The 21,567-nt window shown below is 34.7% G+C and overlaps 1 protein-coding gene across 2 annotated transcripts; it reads left to right on the plus strand.

The window, feature by feature from the left end:
* The first annotated feature begins 241 nt into the window (after nucleotides 1-241).
* LOC121418921 (protein-cysteine N-palmitoyltransferase HHAT-like) lies at nucleotides 242-21,567 on the plus strand. Of its 2 annotated transcripts, none has more exons than XM_041613129.1 (12): nucleotides 242-482; nucleotides 4,438-4,673; nucleotides 5,408-5,481; nucleotides 7,948-8,064; nucleotides 8,614-8,811; nucleotides 9,261-9,512; nucleotides 10,214-10,385; nucleotides 10,647-10,797; nucleotides 13,922-13,957; nucleotides 15,753-15,951; nucleotides 16,925-17,072; nucleotides 17,510-21,567. In XM_041613129.1, exons 2-12 carry the CDS (start codon nucleotides 4,448-4,450, stop codon nucleotides 17,638-17,640), a joined length of 1,704 nt encoding a protein of 567 aa, XP_041469063.1. In that variant the 5' UTR covers nucleotides 242-482; nucleotides 4,438-4,447; the 3' UTR covers nucleotides 17,641-21,567. The 2 variants fall into 2 exon arrangements, with proteins under 2 accessions (XP_041469063.1, XP_041469062.1); XM_041613128.1 differs by having other exon boundaries at nucleotides 242-467.

Raw genomic sequence — 21,567 nt, forward strand, 5'->3', positions numbered from 1 at the left:
CCTGCCTGTACGTCTCTCGCTCCTCTTCGCCTCGGCCGAAATGTGGGAAATAACCGGCTCGTTCGTATGCATCTTTATTTAAATTATTTTAGAGCACATTTTTCTGAATATTTTTTTTAGAATTACCCCCTAAAATAATATGAAATAAGTCAAAATTATATTTTATTTAAAATTAAAATATTTATAATAATAACTTTATACCATTAAACAAGCAAATTTAATAAATTTTTTGGAAGTTTCCCCAAAATTGACGGAGGAGCTGTACAAAATGTCGACTGCTATGCTGGAACCACAGAAATACCATTAGGTCTATTTATTGGACTGGGTTCGGAAACAACCTACAACGAACAGCGTCAACAACAACAACATTGACTCAGTTGCCTAGATGTACATAGGACTTTACTTGCATCCTCCGATTCCTTTCGTTATTCATGTGCCAGGCACCAGGCAGGATCCAGGGGCAGGGAGTACGTGTCAGCATGGTCAGCAGAACAGGGGGGTGTTTCATGAAAGTTGTCACTAGCAGTAGCACTGACTAAATTGTCGGTGCTGACAATTTCAGTGAAATCCTTGGTTTTGATTGGCTGTGAGGCACTTGCCTCTGACAGTTACTAACTATGGTATCTGTCGGAGAAAGCCAACTTGTTAGCGCTGACAACTTTCATGAAATGCTCCCCGAAGTGAAGGCTAAACTAAAGCAAGGATAATTTTTCAGCAGTTAGTCACTACTCACTGTATACAATAGCCAGGAGGCTTCTAGAGAGTAAAAATCATTTACCCACTCTCAAAGAAGCCAGGTTTTCCTTTCTATCCATTTGCGTGTACCACCAAAAAACCTGAAACTTTCGCCCCCGAGATTTCTACTTTCTTTCTAAAAGATCTAACTTTTAGTCCTAAATCATGTACATGGGATACAACTTCATTTTCGACATCTCTATGCCATGGATTTTATTTTCAAACAAGAATTCATCAAAAAAATGAGAAAAAGGTCATGAAAAGATGGAAGAGACTTGCCAGATGTTCACGCCTCCATCTTGTTTTCTGTTGTTCTTCACCTACGATACGGACGCTTGCGTTGCGTAACGTTGGGGAAGAACAATAGGAAACAAGATGAATTCTTGTTTGAAAATAGAATCCATAGCATAGAAATGTCGGAAATGAAGTTGTATCCCATGTACATGATTTAGGGCTAGATCTTTTAGAAAGAAAGTAGAAATCTCGAGCGAAAGGGGTTCTTTTGGTGGTACACGCAAATGGAAAGAAATGAAGACCTGGCTTCGTTGAAAGTAACCTTACGTTAAAAAATTATTTTTACTCCTGGCTACTGTATACTACTACTAGCCAGGCGGCTTCTAGAGAGTAAAAATCATTTACTGATGTAAGGTTACTCTCAATGAAGCCAGGTATTCTTATCCATTCACGTGCGTGTAGGCCGCCGAAACCTAAAACTTTTGCCCCCAAGATTTCTACTTTCCTTCTAAAAGATCTAGCGCTAAATCATGTACATGGGATGCAACTTCATATCATGACAAGATGGAAGAGACTTCGCCAACATTACAGACGCGTGCGTCGCGTAACGGTGGCAAAGAACAATAGGAAACAAGATGGCGGCGTATACATCGGGCAAGTCTCTTCCGTCTTGTCATGATATTTTTCTCATTCTTTTGATGAATTCTTGTTTAAAATTAAATCGATGGCGCAATAATGTCGGAAATAAAGTTGCATCCCATGTATATGATTTAGGGCTAGATCTTTTAGAAGGAAAGTAGAAATCTCGGGGGCGAAAGTTTCAAGTTTTGGCGGCCTACACGCACGTGAATGGAAAGGAATACCTGTCTTCATTGAGAGTAACCTTACGTCAGTAAATGATTTTTACTCTCTAGAAGCCGCCTGGCTATTGTATACTGTGCTGTGTGAGTGTGATTCTATTCCAGGCCAAGTGCAGTATTCTGAAAACTGTTAGCTAACAGTAACACAATTGGAATTCTAAAAATCATGTTACTGTCTAGTTAGCATGAAAACCTGTACGTGGCCAAGGCCAAGTGGTATTACCGTGGTATTCTGAAAATGGTGTTACTGTTAGCAAAAATTTTGTTCAAAGATAACAGTAACACGAACATTTAACACTGCGTTATAAAGTAGAGGTTAATTTGGGGATGACAATGGCTGCACTTTTTTTCTAGCAGACGCAAACGTCAATTACAGCATATACGGCCATATCAATCATCTGGCAGAACTTCCTGTAATTTTCTTTCATTTTTCCAGCATTATTTTCCCCTACCTTTCTCTATACATGTACTAACAATGATAAACTAGCAATTTCTTTGGAACTTCCTGTGAAAATACATGTCAAATGCATCTTTAATTTTGTTGATTAAAATCATTATGCTCATGAGTTATTTCTTTGGTTATTTTTTGCCATATATAAAAAGACTAAAAGTAGAGGAAGAACATTAAAAGCGCCTAAATGGCACAAACGGCAGTAAAAAAAATGGAATTGTTAAGAATATGGGATTGGGGAACTCTTCTATAATATTCAAAATTTTGTTTACCGGTACCCTTTGTCAGTGGTTATAGTTCCATTGATTACAATACAATTTTCAACTCTCAATGCTTTAGGTTATGAGAAAATCTCTCCTGCCAGTCGATCTATATTTTGGATGGGGGGGCAAAAGTGAAAAAAAAAATTTTGTGATTGCTCTACGCACCAAAATAATGATAAAGGATTTTGCGTGTTGAGCGTACCAAAAAAATACAGTTTTCTATGTTTGATAATATTTCTATGTCAGGTTTAATTTTTCTTAAAGTGCTTTTCATACTTTCTTAAATTTTGCATTTCGTATTTATTTTTTCAAGTTTTTAAAATTATTGGGGGCATATTATATCCCCCCATATTTTGATGGGGTGATCTTCCCCTTGCCCCCTCTGCAATAGATCGAGGTCTCTGTCTCCCGTTATAATTTTGTACCCATGCTGTCTGAAATAATCCATTAATTGCAACAATTGACCTTTTCCCAATTCTCTATCTACATGTAGCTCTAACTTTTAGTTACCTTTATGCGCTTACAAAATGATGCCACAATGCAGGCTTTGTGTCTAGTTTTTTTTCCCTGAAAATTTTGTGCGATCTTTTCTTTAACAGTGCATTTGATTGGATTAAATAGATGCAGAGTGGGAGGAGGTGGAGATAACACGGTTTTAAGAGAAGCAAACAAACAAATAACATATCCCCCTGGGACCGCCCCTCTCCCGTAGTTCTAGGACCGGTACGTACATAGTGTCGGTGCAAAAGTTCATCCTTTATAAAGTATCATTTTTAGTCTTTTTATATCCTCGCAAATTGGACCGTAAACACATACCTTGACTTGTTTTCCTAGTGAAATATAAACCTCTATACCCTTTTTTCAGTATTAAGCTTTTTTTGACACCCTTATTATGTTGTACATTATGTAACGTGCCCTATCTTGAAAAAGAGATCCTTTTTAAGTGTTTCTTCGGTCATGCATGGTATGCTTGTCAATGGAAGTTCTGAATACATTTAACTGAAAAAAAATGACTCCCTGACTTTATGCTATACAGGGACAGAAAGTCATTTTAAACTATTGATCAAAGTGAGAGAACAAAGTTAATCGTATAAATTTTATAGACACTACCCCGATCTATTTATTCACCCATTATGCTTGTTGCATCAAGGCAGTGTGCAACATTGGTGATGGTCCCAGACCAGTATAAATTGCTGTCCGGCAAGTAACTTTTCAGAAAAAGCCAGGTATACTGGTCCGACATGACCAGTGAAACATATATCAAACTGAAACAAATTATGTTTTCTCCTCTTCTGTAAATTATAAAAAGGGCTCCGGAATCTAAAAATTGGCTCTCGTGAATTATGTTGTGTGTGTGTGTACTGTTTATTTTTTTTGTTGGGGGGGATGGCAATATGTAGATACAAAGACAGCATAATAAACTCAAGTCTTTTTTATGTTTTTCTTTATTTTGGGGGACCAGTAAATTTTAAGTTCTGATCAGTAAAAAAGGGAAAAACCGTGTATCTACTGGTCCGACATAAACAGGATGGACCAGTAAAAAAAAGGTAAAGTGTGGAGCCCTGATATCATAATCCTTTGTTACAGTATTAAAACTTAATGAGTTAAGTTACTTGGTACAGCCATATTTGTTGTTCATGTGGAACAGAAAAGTTAGATGGAGAAATGAGCAAATTTTAATGGAAAACATTAGTTTCAGACTCCATATGGTGCCCATCCTGTCAATGTCTGAGCACCCATTCATTTTAGAAACAATCTGACTTACAATTTTTTTTTATGAAGAAGGCTGCATTTCAATACCCTGGTCCACTCACACTTATTGCAAGGTTCCTATTCTAATTTTGTACATCTAAATAGACTATACATATTTTTTCCTTTCTTTTCTCTCTTTCAGCTAAGAAATAATGGCACTAAGAAATGCATCAGTAGCCAACAGTGAGATGAAGGAAAGAAAGCCAGATGTACCATCAGCCTCACAAGGAGAAGAGCATACCAAAGAGGAAAAGGGATCTGTAAGAGCAAGTCAAAGATCAAGCCCTCGACTACCTATATTTGAACTGCTGCTTTATGCCTTTGTGGTTGTAATTGTTTATTGTTATGCCACATTCAAACTCTTCAAAGCTTCACAAGGTGACAGTTTTATTAATTTTTGTAAATGCGGAATTATTTATTATTTCAGAATTTTTAATTCAGGGAAGACATTGTTGTCAGTCCAGAGGTTATTTTTCCTGCTTCTGCTCATCTCACCTTTCGTAGTGAATCTATGATAATTTTCTGGAAATGTTTTGGAGGTTCCAGGGTCAAATTACCGTCTGCACCACTTTTGGTTACAGTCCTGGGGAGCGTTTCATGATAGGACTTGTCAGATGTTTTATTCGACAAGTCCTGTTTTATCCGACAGTTACCATAGTAACATCGTCTCTCAGCCAATAAGAATCAAGGAAAGATGTCAGATCTGACAACTTGTCAGACAAAAATGTTGATGAAACACTCCCCTGAATAGGGTATTGTCATTTGTAGAAGTGGTAATGAAAAGTGCAAATTATACAAGTATATATATGTCTTCATTGTTTGATAAGGACTCTTGCAGAATTTTTGTATGAAAATATGTAAAACGCTAATTTCTTTTGAAGAATGAACTATACCTCATGTAGTGACTTGAATAAATTACCCATTTAGTGTTATCAGCTTCTCATTATTTTTTGTAATCAATTTGCATTTAAATGTTTTGTTGTGAAATGTATATCATTTCATACATTGTTAACATTAATAACAATAGCATTTTTATGCATTTAGGTGTTCTTTTTATCTACAAATGATATTGATAATAGCTTTGTTTACCCATGATATGATGTTCTTCACAGATTTCCAGATAAAGACAGTTAATGGACGTGGCCTACTTCAGCCGGGTTGGGAAATCTTGGGAAGGAGGTACCAAGTAAGTTCTATGTGTCGTCCCACTTTGCTCACTTCTTATGTAAAGCGTGGGAGCTATAGCGTATTGGTTTTGATATTTCAGACAAAGATTTTCTTTTTCACTCAAACCTTTTTTTCTGTGATTTTTCATCATTATTATAATTCATCAACTTGATTGTTTTCTGATATAGCTCTTTTTATATCTTTGTATACCTCTGGTCACAGTAGCTGGTTGCTGGAGGCATGTTTGGGGCTGTCTGCCTATCTGTCTGTTCCCCGGGGGGGGGGGGGGGCCACTTCCATTGATGAGTGGATACCATGCGCGACCATGCGATCTCGAAAAGCACCCTAAACACATATTTTTCATGTTCTGAAAATGCACCCCTTAACAAGTATTGGCGTGTGAAACCCTACCCTTAACAAGTATTGGAAACAAAACGATTCTCTTGGCAAGTACGCTGAATTGACCCCCTCAACAAGTACAGCGATATTTTTATTGTTATGTCATGGACGTCGGTCGTCGGTTTTACCTTCACCTACATAGTACAGCCCCACCTCTTACAAATCGTACTCTAAACATGTAGTGTTGACTCTTGGGGCAAAAGTACATCCTTTATAAAAACATTTTAGTCTTAATTTTTTACACCCTCGCAAATTTGACCCTAAACACGTAGCTTTCATAGCAAAAATGGATACCCTTTTTTTATTATTTGAGTGTTTTTGACACCCTTATCATGTTACGTACGTAACGTGATAACGTGCCCTATCTTGAAAAAGACATCCTTTTTACGTGTTTTGGGGGTCGCGCATGGTATCTACTCATCAATGTAAGTGGCCCCCCGGGTCTGTTCATGTCGTTTTCATTCTCAAGATTTGTACAGAACTGTTCTGGAGAACAAGTTTGGTCCAATTATACATACTGGTTTGACTGCTAGGTTTTAGGGTCAAAAGTCAAAGAGGTCAAGAAGTTGGATGTGTAATCTATTTGTTAACTGGCAAAGGCCAAGGCATGAATTTCGATTGCAGCCCAGAATCCATCTAGTTTAATTTTGTGGGTGCACTTGGCACCTTGGCCATAGTGATCACTATAATTGGCTTCAAATTGTACATGCTGTTAACTCACTTTATTAATGGTTATGATCTCATTTTAAGAATACAACCTTGAGCAATTAAGGAATATGTATTTTCAGTAATTGATAATTCAGAATAACATTCCATCTTTTGAAGAAATTTCTCTCTAGCAATATTGGAAAGTAATCAAAATAAGTAAGAGATTTTGTTTCAGACATCATTTCACAGTCTACAGGAAGTGGGTTGTGTTTTTGTGGGTCATGTGTTGCCAACCAGATTAGCAACACGGAATCAATTACCTATGGTATTTGCAAAAGGCCAAGGCTAGTCCTCTTAGTATTTCCTTCCTTTTTTCTTTCAGGAAAGCAAATAGGAATTAGTTGTATTGTATTGTTTTGTGGTATATTTCATTTAATTCTTCTCATGTTATATCATCTGAAAAGTGGTCAAACATGTCCTTCCTTCCTTGTGAATGAGGGTTTCTCACCTATGGTGTAAATTTAAAAAGAAATGTTATATCAAGGGGAAATTTTCCTAACAGACAGAAGGATAGGGAATTTTTTTTCTGTTGGGGCTATATTTTCCAACTTCTGTTCTTTCATATATATAATTCATTATAGTTGTATAGATATATGTAATTTTTTTTTTTTTGGGGGGGGGGCAATACCCGCTTGAGTATTATGATATATCTTCATTTGTTGATAGTTACCATATGTTTAAGGTGATACACTGTATATTCTGGATATACTATCTTCTGTGTAATGGCGTCACATGAAATAACCTAAACCGTTCACGGAAATTGCAGAATAAACAGCCAGGGTCATCATATGCACACACACACACACAGCCCCCAGAATTACACTGCCTGAATGTAAGAAATCAAGTTGGACATAGGTCTTTAACCATCATATTTAAATGTCTCAATGAGCAGCTCCTTCATACCTGTCCTTTTAACTACCTCCAAAGCCCATTCATCATCACAAATCCCTCTTTGCATCCCAAGAACATACAAATCAATAGGTAATTTTCTGTGTTTGCCCCAAAATATTGAAATGCATTACATAATAAATTTAAGCAGTGCCCTGCTGTAAGTGTGTTTAAGAAGATGCTCAAGTCTCAATTGTTTGATATTGAAAGTAGTGTTTTATTTTGTGTATTTTTATTTTCAGTTTGTACCCATTGATGTATTTGTTTTTTGTCATTTTGTATAGTGCCTTGTAAATTTCTAACTTTCTTTATTCCTGCTCCGAGCAAAGCTTAAGTATCCAGACTTTTTAAAAGGAATTTTGGATGTTAAATGTCATTTATTGTTTGGAGGTAGTGCTGAATATTTTAATTTTCTGTAATATCCAATGCCCTTCTCTATCATAACACATACAATGCACTATTTTGATGAGTCCTATTTTTTTTCTCATAGGATATGATGCCTGGGGAATGGATCCATTGGCAGTTCTTTACCCTTCATCCTATATCTCTTGCTCTATATGCAGGACATCTGATAGGTGGATTCTTTGTCTCTAAATACCTACCAAATGTAAGAAGGACTTTCAATAAGTAGTTATCAATTGAGCTAAAAATTCTTCTGATATACACCATTTACCATGAACATTTTGTTTTGGTTAATATAAATCATTGTCGAGCCATTTTATATGAAATATCTGTTCAAGCCCCATTTTTTTTATAGTTGGTAGAGTTTTGCTCCAAATTATAGAGTAAAAGAGATTTCATGTATAAATTTCTTGTTATGCCTCAGCCAACCATGGGTGGGTGGCTGCCTTGGCATTGTGTTCTTAGGTCATTTGTCCATACATCCCATTTTCATATTTGCGATGAAGAAATATTTTATGGATCAACTTCAAATAATAATCTGATTAGATCATGAATGTTGCTTAACATTTGAGAAGTTAAGTGAGCAATAGGCTACATATTTCAGATATAGTAATGGTGAAGGGCTGAAGGCATAAACTTTTTACTGCTTGCAAAAGTAATCATTTTTGTTTTTAGAATATCCCTTTGTACTTTTTTTTTCAGATAGATTACCACCTTTAAGTCACAATCATTGCATTATTCTTTTTTTGTCTAGCTCCGGAAGAGTTTCTTGATCTGTTCATCTGTGGTGAGTACTGCAGTCATTGTCAGTCCTCAAGTCTTTGGTCTCTTGCTACTCCATGCCATCATAGCCTACTTAGTTGCAATCCTTGGTCGACGTACATGGTTGATATGGATAGCTGTCCTCTCTCAGCTTTCATTCACTGTGATTGGATCTTTCTCTCAGTGGCAGGTATTGATTCAAACATCAATGAAAATTATGAAATTAATTGATTTCTTGTATGTAAAGGTAGGAGCAAGTTTTGTCATTCCACATTTTTATTAATTTTGTTGTATTTTGACAAATTTTAAAGGAATGTATACTTTTCCAGGATCTTTTAGCAGAATGTACTGCAGATTTGGAGATACTTAATGCATGAAATAAGAATTTAAATCAGAAAACAGAAAGAAGAACAGTGTCTTATCCAGGAATATTTAGGGCAAAATATGACAGAAAGTTTGCTAGATTTAAACCCTTTGGAAAATTTGCCATCAGAAAGAGCCCTGACATCACTCTCCCTTCCCACTTGTCATGCTGATGGCATATTTGGTTGCTCTCAAATAAGTGAACTGCAGAAAATGAAGAAAGAGCTGTCATAAATACAATATTCTTGTCATGTTCTCATTACATTCCATTCTCAGATCTCATTGCTTCCTGGAATTCGAGAATACCGGGTCAAGTTCATCATAGCCATGGCCTTCTGCTGTCTACGTTTTATTGCCTTTGGGGTTGGCTACGTGAAGCAGCAGAGAGATCAAGATGAAAGCAGTAAGGATGAGAGTAAGAAGGATAAAGAGGATTCTTGGACCATCTGGGATTACCTGTTATACATCTTCTATCTTCCTACCAGCACCCATGGCCCCTTCATGCCACCACAGACTTTCTTTTTGCAGGTAAATGACTTTCACCCTTGTTCCAAATAGAAACTGTCCCAGGTTCAGTGTTCCAGTGGCATTTTTGGTTATTTGACCTTCACAGAGAAAAGCAGGCATATTCAATACAATATACAGATATATGTACTAGTACTAGTCACTTGCCAAAAAATTATTAAAAAACTATTGTAACGAAAATCAAGATAGAATTGCCCGTTTCTAGAGTTTGTGGTGCTGCATTTTGTTTTTGTATGCAGCAATATATGCAAAGAAATGAGCCAACATAAAGCATAATCCTCTTGTGGCCAAACTATATTCAAAGAAAGAAGAAACTAGTTTCAGTCTTGACCAATCTTAGATCAAATTTTCCCTGAGGCTTTGCCTTAATTTATGGACATCCAATGGATGCATCCTTTGTTTTCATTGTACTCCATGAGAGCCACATTTTCATATGTTTTACGAAATTCAATGCGAGAGGCTTTGGCTTGCCTTTTATGTCCAGCTGTCGACTGTTGTGACACAAATTTTTAATAGATCTATGTTAACCATTCACTGAAGATTTCTCTCATTTCAATAGTGATAACATATTGGTCACTTGATGCCTGTTTCCAGTGGATTAGATATTAGGGAGAAGATTAAGGTGAATTATTAGATTGAGTCCATAGAAATAAGTTGCTTAATGAGATATCTCACCCAAATTAATTTCTCTATTTCTTTGTCAGATCAAGAATCCCTATTACCCATCAAGCATGAAAGAAGTCAGATGGGTGTGTCTTATGTGGCTCCGCCCACTCCTCTGTGCCATCTTCTTGGAGTTTATCCATCATTTCATATATTTCTCCAGCTTCATGTTACTACCTCAATATCTTGAGAAGTTACCTGTACTTGCATTGCGTAAGTATTCATTTGAATCCTAATTTGCTTCAAAAGTAATAGCAACTGTTTCTTCAATAATTTCTTTGAATCATGCTTTCTTTATGCCACCAATAAAAATTTAACAAGTAATGATCTTTAAATATTGCATATATTAGGTTGTTATTAAAAATGTCAGTGATAAAATGATGGAAGAGAAAGAGTAATCATCAATATTGTCTGTCATCTTTTACATATTGTTATTTTAAAAGACTTAATTTTTCTCACTGACTTCACTTTCAGTTGCTTTGGGAGAGTGGTGTACCATCATATTTCAGCTCCAGTACATGGTATACTATGGTTTTGCTAAGGCTATGGCTATATTTGATGGGGTTTTGACTCCAGGCTTACCGGCGTGCATGCAGACTATACTGATGGCTACACATGGATGGAGGTTAGTGGAATTCATAGTGTGGATCTGGAAAAGTAGGTGTAGGGTTTGAAGCTCACCTCAGTTAGTGATTTCTTGTTTGATATGTTAGTGAATTGCAATGACATGAAAAGATGATGGAAAACAGATAAATTGATGAATTCTGCCATGGCGCATAGGGATAATTGCTTCTTTAGAATATAGACTTTGTGAATGAACAGACAATATTTATTATGCATATTGTAAGCCTGAATGCAATTCCATGATATCACAATAGCTTAAATGGACGTGATAAATTATTTCGCATTTTCTTTTTATATGAATATTCCTAATCTACTTGGACTGTTTCTGAATTATTCCTGACCATACCATCAATGGTCTTAGTAGATATGTGTGGTTGTATGCCGGTAACTCTTGTCATAGTCTTGCAAGATCATATATGGTCAATTCCAGCGTAACGGACATGACGTTCAGACAAATTTTTGTAATTCAAAGGTTTATACAGTAGAACTAGCAGTCTTTTGATAATTGTTACTGAGCTTATCAGACACATTGAAGTATCAGTTACATACACATGAAATTTCAAATTGTTTCATTGAACAGTTGTTGAGATATTGCACTCTTTGTGAGCGTAACGGACATGACACGAAATGGACGAAGCATTTTTACCTCCAATTGCTTATCAAAATTCCTGTGAATTCTTAGATTGCATGCACCTGACATTGGTGTTAATTTAACCTTAAGATCATGCTCTATCCATAAAATGGTGTTTAACAACAGTTTTGCAGTGCATTCTGTATTCATAGCTCAAAATGTAGCGTAACGGACATGACACACGAAGCGTAACGGACATGACAGTTTCGTCCACTTTTTGTAAGCGAATATAATTATTTTATTACAAGATATGGTACAAGTCTAATTGTTTACATGTTAAGGCTAGAGGTTAGAGACACACATCATGCCTGGTAATCTGTAATATCCCCCATTATTTTGGAATTTAAGAGGGGGGCTTTTCATACAATATTTATAAAACAAAAAAATATTTAGAAAAATTTCTTTTACACCAGTTAACAACAGATAGAGAGTATTTTCCAGTTACTACCATCCTCTACACCTAATTAAAAGAGAAAAAATTGATAGTAAAGATTATTTTTTATTCATGGATAATATACACTAGCGTAACGGACATGACACCCTTACGAAGTGAACTTCATTAGCACTTCTTAGTTTCAAAATGAAAGAAATATGAATAATGAATGTAATCATGTAACAGCAAAGTACCTTTACTAACATTCTTAAGAAAAATATGTAGATATTATTGGCAGGTGTCATTAATTTAATAGCTATAGCCTACATGATATTTTAATATAGAATACAATGTTTATCGTACCACTACGGCACACTGAGAAGACCAAATCTCATTATTTGTGAGAAGAAAAGAAATGTACCAGACCTGTATAAATCCAAGATGAACATATGAAATGTATTTTATGATAAAGAATATGTAGTAGTATTAATGTCAGTTTTAAGATAAAAAAATGACATTAAAAAGTATTTTAAAATTTAATAGCAGAACCTGACTATGTATGAGTTAAAAGGCAATCGGAATGTTTGTAAATTGCTTCTGAAATTATTTTCCATTCGAATTAAATATCATCCTGAGTATAATCATCCTTTCATCAAATCTTGGATGTTCTAAATCTTACGATCTTACTTGCTGAAAAATGTGGCTGTATCTAATTTTGTTGCATTGTCCGCACTGCTTGTGTACAAATGAAGATATATCATTCAAATCGTGATTATGGCTGACCAAAATACTATGACATAATTTATTGATCGTGCCACATTCCTTCCACAGCCCCTTTGCTTTGTGATATTGCAAAGAAGTGCCACTGTAGGTTCATGGATTCATAGAGCTACAATATTGTACACCATGTAACAGATATCTGATTCTGAATACAAACTTGTTCTTTTTAATGTGAGCCCGTGCCATCACTGAAGAAGTAGAGGTTGGTGAAAGTCAGATAGTTTGAAGCAATACATGTATCATCAATGATCATCATCAATGATCTCATGAATTCACAAGTTGAAGTTTTATCATGCTCCAAACTGTCAGTGCAAACACCTAAGATAATCAATTGTATTGTTCAAACACAAATGATGCAGATTGTGATCTAAGTATGTTGCCAGATCTAGCTGCATCTTTCCTAATATTATGTGGCATACCGTTAATTCTCAGAAAAATATACCAGAACAAGAGCTGAACTTTCATCATTCACTAACTTCTAAAAATGGCTTGAATGACATGCAGATTCTAGGAGTTATTACATCCAGCTATCCTCAAGCAATTGAGACTGACCTCAGACTGTGACACTGAGCCTAATATTTTGTTTTTGTGAATGCTGCCATTTGTCATATATAAGGCGTCATGTCCGTTACGAAAATTGTCATGTCTGTTACGCCATTTTTATGAAAATGAGAAGTGGTAAGGGAAAATGATTGCTACACATGGTAGGGGGTTTAATTCTAACATAGAATCTGAATCTGCAGTACCTTTAGACAAATTTTCTGTGAGCTATGAAAACTTTAAGTGAAAAACGTAACGGACATGACACTGATAATGGTAAAGAAATCACACAAATCTTAAGACAGATTTCTCTAAAATTGATGAATAGCATAAAATTTAACGATGATTTTCTGTTGATTTAAACATTAATCAACTATTCAAAAGTTAAAAGAGACCTCTGGGACATTGTTTGCTTTTAGTAGAGACAGGAAAGATGAATTGTTTAAAAATAGCCTCATTTTTTACATTTTGCAATTTACTATTCTATTTTTTTGATGATGGAAAAAACTACAAAATTTTATCAATATTGCGATTATTCTATTGGAAATTCGTACTTTATAGATTACTTTTTAAAAAGATTTGACTGCTTAAGTGAAATCTGAGACTTCATTTTTTCTCTAAAGTGAACATTTTCCATGGAATTGCCCACATGCAATCAACTATAAAATTCATTCTCAAATTTACTATATGAAATCAGTGTATATTTATTGTTATCTAATCGCTTACTTAGATGATTTCATAAAAATTTGAAGAGTAATTTTCCAATGTTTATATTACTGAAATTTTTTTTAATTCTCACAGGTATTTTGACAGAGGAGAGTACCAATTTATATTGAGGTAAACAACTTGATAAGTCCTTCCAACTTTGATGTGATTTCATAATCCCCTTCATTTGTAAGAATCTCAATAGAATCTTGTTGAGTTATCTTTCAAATATTGCATTCTGTCATTTTTGTTATGATTGGTAAGAGAATGATAAGATCCCACCTAAAAATTCTTTTCAATATGTTTTTTAAGTACTTTTCTCTAGAGCTTTTATCAACTTAATAGATTGGAGGGTGCAAAAATAACAATGAACATGCTAGTCAGCATTCTTTTTATATCACTAAGGCCCACTAGTCTTCTGTTTTGGGGATGAAAACATTTTTCGTACAATGGTAGAGAATGAAACTTATTATCGCTCAATTTAATTTTTAGGATCAAATCCACTAGACTTACCAAAGGTTAAACAGAATATATATTGTTTTCATTTCATATATTGACAAAGTTTAGGATCAAGTCCACTAGATTTGCCAAAGGTTAAACAGAATATATATTGTTTTCATTTGATATATTGAAAAGATTTGTATGATTATATAGTCACTGTTCCATTGATCATTGACGCACCGTATGTCTGAAAATTTCAAGCAAGTGTATTTTGTAGTTGTGTTGAAAACACACTGAGAGACCATGGTCATTCATTGTTATGTTTTTTTATGATTATGAATCCTGTTTCTGATTATCCTTGAAAAGAATTCCTCCATTGTCAGAATAATGAAGAGTGATCACGAACGAAAGCGAGAGTCTCACTATCAGTCAAGAGAATAATACCTCATTTGTTCAAACATTGTCATGATTGTTTGCCATTATGTCATGTTATGATAGATTTGGTTAAGACTCTGGTGTATAATAAATGAAGGAAGTGCATGTAATACAGTTTCAATCTTCTTTTACAAGGTATTAAATCCTTTTAACAGGTATTCTTAAATGGAAAAAGGCATATTTCAATGCAAACCTTATATAATTGAACAAACAAAAGAGAATTCAAAAAAATAAAGGAAATGAAAAACTGGAACTATCAGACACAATTTGAAGAGCAGGCCTTATCAGTGGATATTTTTTTTTTTGGGGGGGATTGATATTCTTCTCAAATGATTTTGAAATATAACAGTCATGTTTTCATTCCCCTACCAGTGAAACTGAAACAGAATTAGTGCACAATCGATAGCTATAAGACTAATGTCAATCTTGCTTTAGCAAAAACAGATATTAATGGATTAATGGATTAATGGATGTCTTGTTTAGATATGATGTGACAGAGCTCAGGAACATTAATCATTTTGTTCATAACATGGTGTGATATATCACCTAATTTTAATTGATAATCATGATCATCATGATACATAGGTTTTCGTGATTCATGTGATGACATTATAATTTAATTGTAATTTCACAAGTCATGCAATACTGACAAACAATATTGAAGAATTTATTAATGTTGCTGATGCAATGTATGTTATTCTGTATTAGAACAAGCCATAACATTTTTTCATTATATTTGCAAAAGAAAATAAATGAATGAATGCATGACTGAGTTTATATCCAAAATCAAACAAGATTGAATTCATCTAATATAAATCACTTGTTGCATACAACTTTAGTAAAAGCATGGACCTACTACTCTGACAGTAGGTCCATGGTAATAGGGCTGCAAAAATGGCAAGTTCCTTTATTGAGATGAAAATACTCAGCAAGAAAAACTATAGATATATCTTCCAAAATCTTCTTGCAAAATGATATTTTTCAATCAATGCGTCAAAACACAAATCACATCTCTTCATCACATGTGTATATTTCTTATACTTCTGAATAGGAACATCTACATACCATTTGGTGGATCTCAACATGGCGGCCTCCGGCAGTACTTTGCTCTGCTGATCAGCTATTGTTTCACAAGTTTCTGGCATGGATTTAATTATCATATCATCGTCATGGTACTCATCTTCTGGGTATTGGTGCAGTGGGAAGCCTTCTCACCTATCATTGCCAAAAAACTTGGGGTTCAAAAATGGGTAAGTGTATTACTTGATATGAGAGGTAAAACAAATATTAACAGTCTGCTTTGAATAAGCCCACCTCATATGCTTTGATTATGCAATTTTGGAAATAAATAGCAATACACATCCTTTATCAAACATTGACCCCTCAAGTGCCTTTGTTTAGGTTATGAATAATCATAACGAGATAGCACAAAAAAAATACAGCACAATCACAGTGAGCTTTAAAAAACTTGTGCAATCATCCTACATTTAAAACTGATAGGGCCTTTATTTGAGGGGAGGTTAGTCTCACACAAAATTTACATGCAGTATTAGAATATTTGTATTGTTGAGTAACACCTTAGGCATAATAGTAATAATGCTTTGATATGATCTTATGGCAATTTATTTTCAAAATTTCATCACAGCACCTCCCATGGTTTTAGACTGGTTATCAATTGATTTCACATCATAATCAAAATAAACTATAAGCAAACCCGATACATTCAATAGGTCAAATCTGCAGAAGCCATCATATACATCATAACATTTAATTAGTCAAAATAAAAGTTAATTTTAGCACCAATCATTAGCAAATGCCCAAAACAGAGGATAAGTTAATTTCAAAGGACATAATTAGTTTTTGTTTTGCGTATTGTTTCCTAAAATTGCTTTACTTTGTGTCAGTGCAGGAACACCTTTAGCTCCACACTTACGCACATTGCATGCGCGCAGAAGTGCCCTTAGTAGAGCGCATAAGGGCACTGCGTAAGGGTGGTTCTGCACCAGTGAGGTGTGCGTAAGTGTAGTGTGAAGGGCATTCTTGCACCAGCACAATGTTTTGTCAAAGTCAGTAATTTTTATTGAAGTGCCATGAGCACTGAAAGATGGTCCTTTGAGCTAAAGAAGCCACTCTCCTTGTCTTTCATCTTTGAGAATTATTTTATTGTTTAAGTTATAGAATTACATTAATGATACTAGAATTGATTAATTTTCCTATTTACAGGTTGGTAAGATGTCTCCTTTGAGCAGAAGAAGACTAGACTGTTTCCTTACCGGAGGGAAGTATCCACTCCTGGTTCTAGCTATGATCTTCTTCATCAATAACATAGAGGTTGGCAAGATCTTTGTCTCCAGAGTTCTTGGTGCAGAAGGTCAGTCTTCCAAATGATACTGCTTGATGCAAGTGGCATATTAAGCAAATCTTAGTTATTTGTATTTTCATATAGTAGATTAAATCTTTAGAGACATAACACAATGTCATATCTACAACACAATGATAATTCAATATATATCACAAAATTGAAAATTGCACCTATGCAGTGAATAAGTACATTTTCTCTACAACTTTTCATGTAAGTTAAATAAAATATCATTGTGTATCTGAATGTTAGATGTGTCTGATAAACTAAGCAAGAACTGTTTTGATATTGTAAGGTTTAAAGTGTGATCCTTTGAAACTTATGAAGTGGCCTTTTTACAAACTACCTTCTTACATTACCATGTGTGTTTCTTTATGCATCCATGTCACATCAAAGTCCATTCAGCTTTGCATCATCATGTAATGATTAACACATTTCTATTTCCACAGGTGCATTGTGGGTCATTGGAGGGCTACTTGGGGTACACTACTGCCACGTTCAGCTAGTAGAGGAATTCTTCTGCCGCTGTGGGAAGAAGTATATCATGGAAAAATACTACATGGCTCCTCCTAACCTCTGAGTGGGTAAAGACAGTATCACATGATCTTTGCATCTGTTACTAGGGAAGAAGTTTGTGAAGGGGAATACTGCATGGCAAATCTGTGGCTCTTTAGAGATGGAAGACATTGTCACATGATAAGGGAGTGCAATGGTTACTAGGGAAGAGGTTATGATTGAGAAACTCCTCATGGCTCCTTGGGGCTCTCAGGGATGAAATATATTCTGAGAAGATGAAGGAGTGCATCAGTTACTAGGAAGGAATTTGTCATAGCGAAACACTTTATGGCTCCCCCACAGTTGTGAGCAGAAGACATCAGGTGATGAGGGAGGGCATTTATTTCTAGGCAAGAAGATGTCATGAAGAAACACTCAATGGCTCCTTCATAGTTCTAAATATCAAAAGACATTAGGTAACTTCAAATGTGCATCTTTACTTCCATGACACTATAATTTTGCAAAAAAAAAAATGTTGAGACTGTATTTCTGAGACAACTAATCCCCTTCTCCATCATATCTTCATATTTCTCACAACTGCTCACATCCAATTGCGATCCATTAAAGTTGCATCTCAGCGTCTTGACACTGCCCATCAAAATGTAATTGCTAGTAGCATCCCTAAGCCAAAAGAGGAATGGGAAGCGCTGGCGTCCAGGTTCCCCCTTTCTTCGATAGCACCAGTAAGGGCTAGTGTCTCAAAACATTCTTGCGAAGAATGTGCTCCCAGAAGCGCACTTGTTGCGTTGCTCTGGTATGTAGTAAAGAACGGAACAATTTGGCCTTTCCAAGGACGTCTACATTGCTGAAATGTTCAGTCCACGAAATTTTCATCATTCTGCACAAAAAAAAAAACATTTCAACAGCTTTCAATGCTGTTGCATGGGATGACGGCCTTGTTTGGATTCCAGTGTCCAGATCCATACAAAAGTATAGACCATACATAGTATATTAACAACAATCAAAGTCTGATGTGAAGATCAATAGTCCGAGTTGTCAGTTCTCTCTCCATGTGCTTTAATGTAGCTTTTGCATTTCCAATCCGTCGCTTAATTTTTTTTCACACCTCCTGTCAGATATGACTGTTATTTTATTTCATTAAGTCAACATTGCCATTATCATATTTTGATAAGAGATAAGAACACGATATAGAGATATTGCCATTTTCTCAAATTTTCATTTCTGTTCAGGAATTTTTATCCCATTGCTCACATATTGGTGTATCACAGTAATATCAACAAATCATCAACAAATGATTGTTACACCAATGTTTCATAAATGTGTGCATCACAGAAATTTCAACAAATTTATATACCTGCAGGGGAAGGAAAAAGAGTCATGTGACCAACTGGGGGAATGGTAGCTCCACCCAGTTTCCCAGTTTTGTGGGCCAAAGGATCCCCTTACCAATATGTGATAATTTTGGCCTTTCCTAGCCATTAGCTCACAAAGCTCTTGGCCATTCCTTCCCCTGCAAGCATCTTGAGTTGATAATGACATTGACAAGTACTAAAAAACACCCCATAAACCACACCCATAGAAATTTTTATTGCTGATTCTTGATTTACTTGGCTACACATTTTTTAATCAAATACTGGCCAGGGCAGCACTCACACCATTTAATGAGAATGAAAATGGAGTATATGGTTTCTGCGTATTGAAGCTGAAATAAGGTGGAAAGCTACTTGATGCTTTTTTTTCCTTTTAATTTTATTCATTAATTCATATATATGAACTAAAAGTGCTATTCAATTTGATGTTAATGACGAACTAGTATAAAAAAAAAAACTGTTCAAGATATGAAAGAATTCCTAATGATATTGGCTACATACAAGATTAGACATTTCTCCACAATATTCTCAATGCTTTCCTTTTGCTTATTCTTGGTTCAAACAAAGTGAAAAGGTCTGAATTAACCAGGAGAAACAACAAGACTTCAAAGAGGATAGTTGTAGATAAACAACAAATATAACATTTTTAATAGTAAAACTGTTTAGACACAACCATAGCTGTAGCGCTTGCCTTTCCCAGCAGTCCCATCTCCCTACAGTACATAACTAAGCTAGTCATGAGTAATCATACGAAAACGCTTAGTTTGCAAACACTGACCCAAGCTCACTTCTCTGTTTTCTTTCTTGCCTCTTGTTGATTTTATCCTACGGATTCTAAATTGGGAAATTCAGCTAGCAAGCAAGGGCTGAAGTAATTTAACAAAAATCCATTAGAAAAAACATGTTCTACAAATTTTGCTTCTTTATCACGGTATTCCTTGAGATAAGTTTACAGATCTTAGCTGGTGTTTGTGCCTTTCATATCATTACCATCGCAGTGCTTTTTGAACTAAATTCAATCTGAGGGGCTAATTATGACAATTGTTTATTGAATTTTATTTTTTTGAATCTTGCATTCTTTCTTGCCATTCTGAGAATGGTAATCATTGTATAGATGACACTTTAGCACTATTTCCTTTTGTCAGCTTTGGCAGTACAAGGGTAACAGAAAATTATTATAATGATATAATACAAAAGTGCCACTTTCACATGCAAAGAGTTAAAACTAGCTTGCCATTTACAGCCATTGTAACCTTGCCATGTTAGATACAGTCATACTGGTAAGTAAGATAATTTTATTTCCTGTTATTAACTTTTATAATGATCTCCATACTATTTTGAGTACAGCTTTCATGCTGATTTCTTTTCTTTATGCATGTTTGTTTTTCAGTGTTTTTTTTTTCCTCGAAGCTACAAAAGTAAAGGATCTCATGAAATTTCAAGGTTTTTTTCAGCTCTTTATTTGTTGTCACTTACAGCCCTGTATACTCTATGCAGTTTCTGCGCAATAAAGTGTATAGGCCATGTTTGAAGAGAAAAAAAGGTTTGTGGAATATAATTTGATTTAACTATTTCCCTGTTGAAATGTTCTTTGTGAAACCCCCACTCTACTGATTACTATTGTCACACCTTATAAGTGAATTTAATGCAAAGGTTAGAAATGTATTTGCAAATATACTGTGTGTGTCAATACAAAGCTCAGTATCTATGTCAAAGCATTATTATTCACATATACAATCTTTTTTTTTTAATATGAAGAAATTGCCTTATCCACAATAAAGAAGTATAAGTGGTGGATTTGAGAGATCCTGAAAACAAACCACCGTAATATGCAATACATTCCAAAAATATGCAACTTATATGATTTATTGGTGTACAGAATTTTTACGTTTTATATCTTACTCATTTCTATTTTGAAATTTCTGTATGGTTGATACATTCCTCTTATGATGTGAAATATGTTGTTATGAAGAACAAACTGTTGTCATGTTATGTATTATATGTACAAAATCCAGCTTATGCAACATTGTTGGTATTTGATATCTACTTGCCACTGTTACCATATTGACCGTTTTCTTACAATATGGGTTTTACTAGTACATATATGCTTTTTAAAGTTCATAATCAATTGCTGATAATTTATTATTATCACAAATAATATTATTAATCCTAATAAAAAAAATTTAGTTCTATACATATCTCATTATATACATTTGAGTATTAATGGAATAGTGACGTATCTCATTTACATTTTTGTAATTAATAAATAGTTCATGTTGGTAATAGAATAATAGTAAAGAATTTTTAAATTCATTTTTTTAATGGCAACATAACTAGATAGGCCCATCAATTTGTGAATTGCTGAAAGTAATAGTGCACAATGCAGTATCTCTATTAGTGCTAGAGTAGATGTATTTTAATATTTAATACTTCTGATGGCCTTTTCTACTATTTATATCTTGAAATTATTTTGATTGATAACAAATGTTTGGAATTGTAAATTGATGCAGGATAAATGAACATCATTAATTATGTCAAATGAATGCAAGAATACTTTTCATGACATTTTGTGAGATTGAGTTATTTGAGCTCATGGTAAGATAGTAATCTTTATTTATGTT

The sequence above is a fragment of the Lytechinus variegatus genome, chromosome 7 (assembly GCF_018143015.1).
Source record: "Lytechinus variegatus isolate NC3 chromosome 7, Lvar_3.0, whole genome shotgun sequence".
Classification (NCBI taxonomy): Eukaryota; Metazoa; Echinodermata; class Echinoidea; order Temnopleuroida; family Toxopneustidae; genus Lytechinus; species Lytechinus variegatus.

Bases quoted from the DNA above. Each gene is read 5' to 3' on its own strand.
- LOC121418921 (XM_041613129.1), top strand. From the start codon at position 4,448: ATGGCACTAAGAAATGCATCAGTAGCCAACAGTGAGATGAAGGAAAGA. The intron at 8,065-8,613 runs GTAAGAAGGACT...TTTTTTGTCTAG, and splicing joins TCTCTAAATACCTACCAAAT to CTCCGGAAGAGTTTCTTGAT. The intron at 17,073-17,509 runs GTCAGTCTTCCA...CTATTTCCACAG, and splicing joins CAGAGTTCTTGGTGCAGAAG to GTGCATTGTGGGTCATTGGA.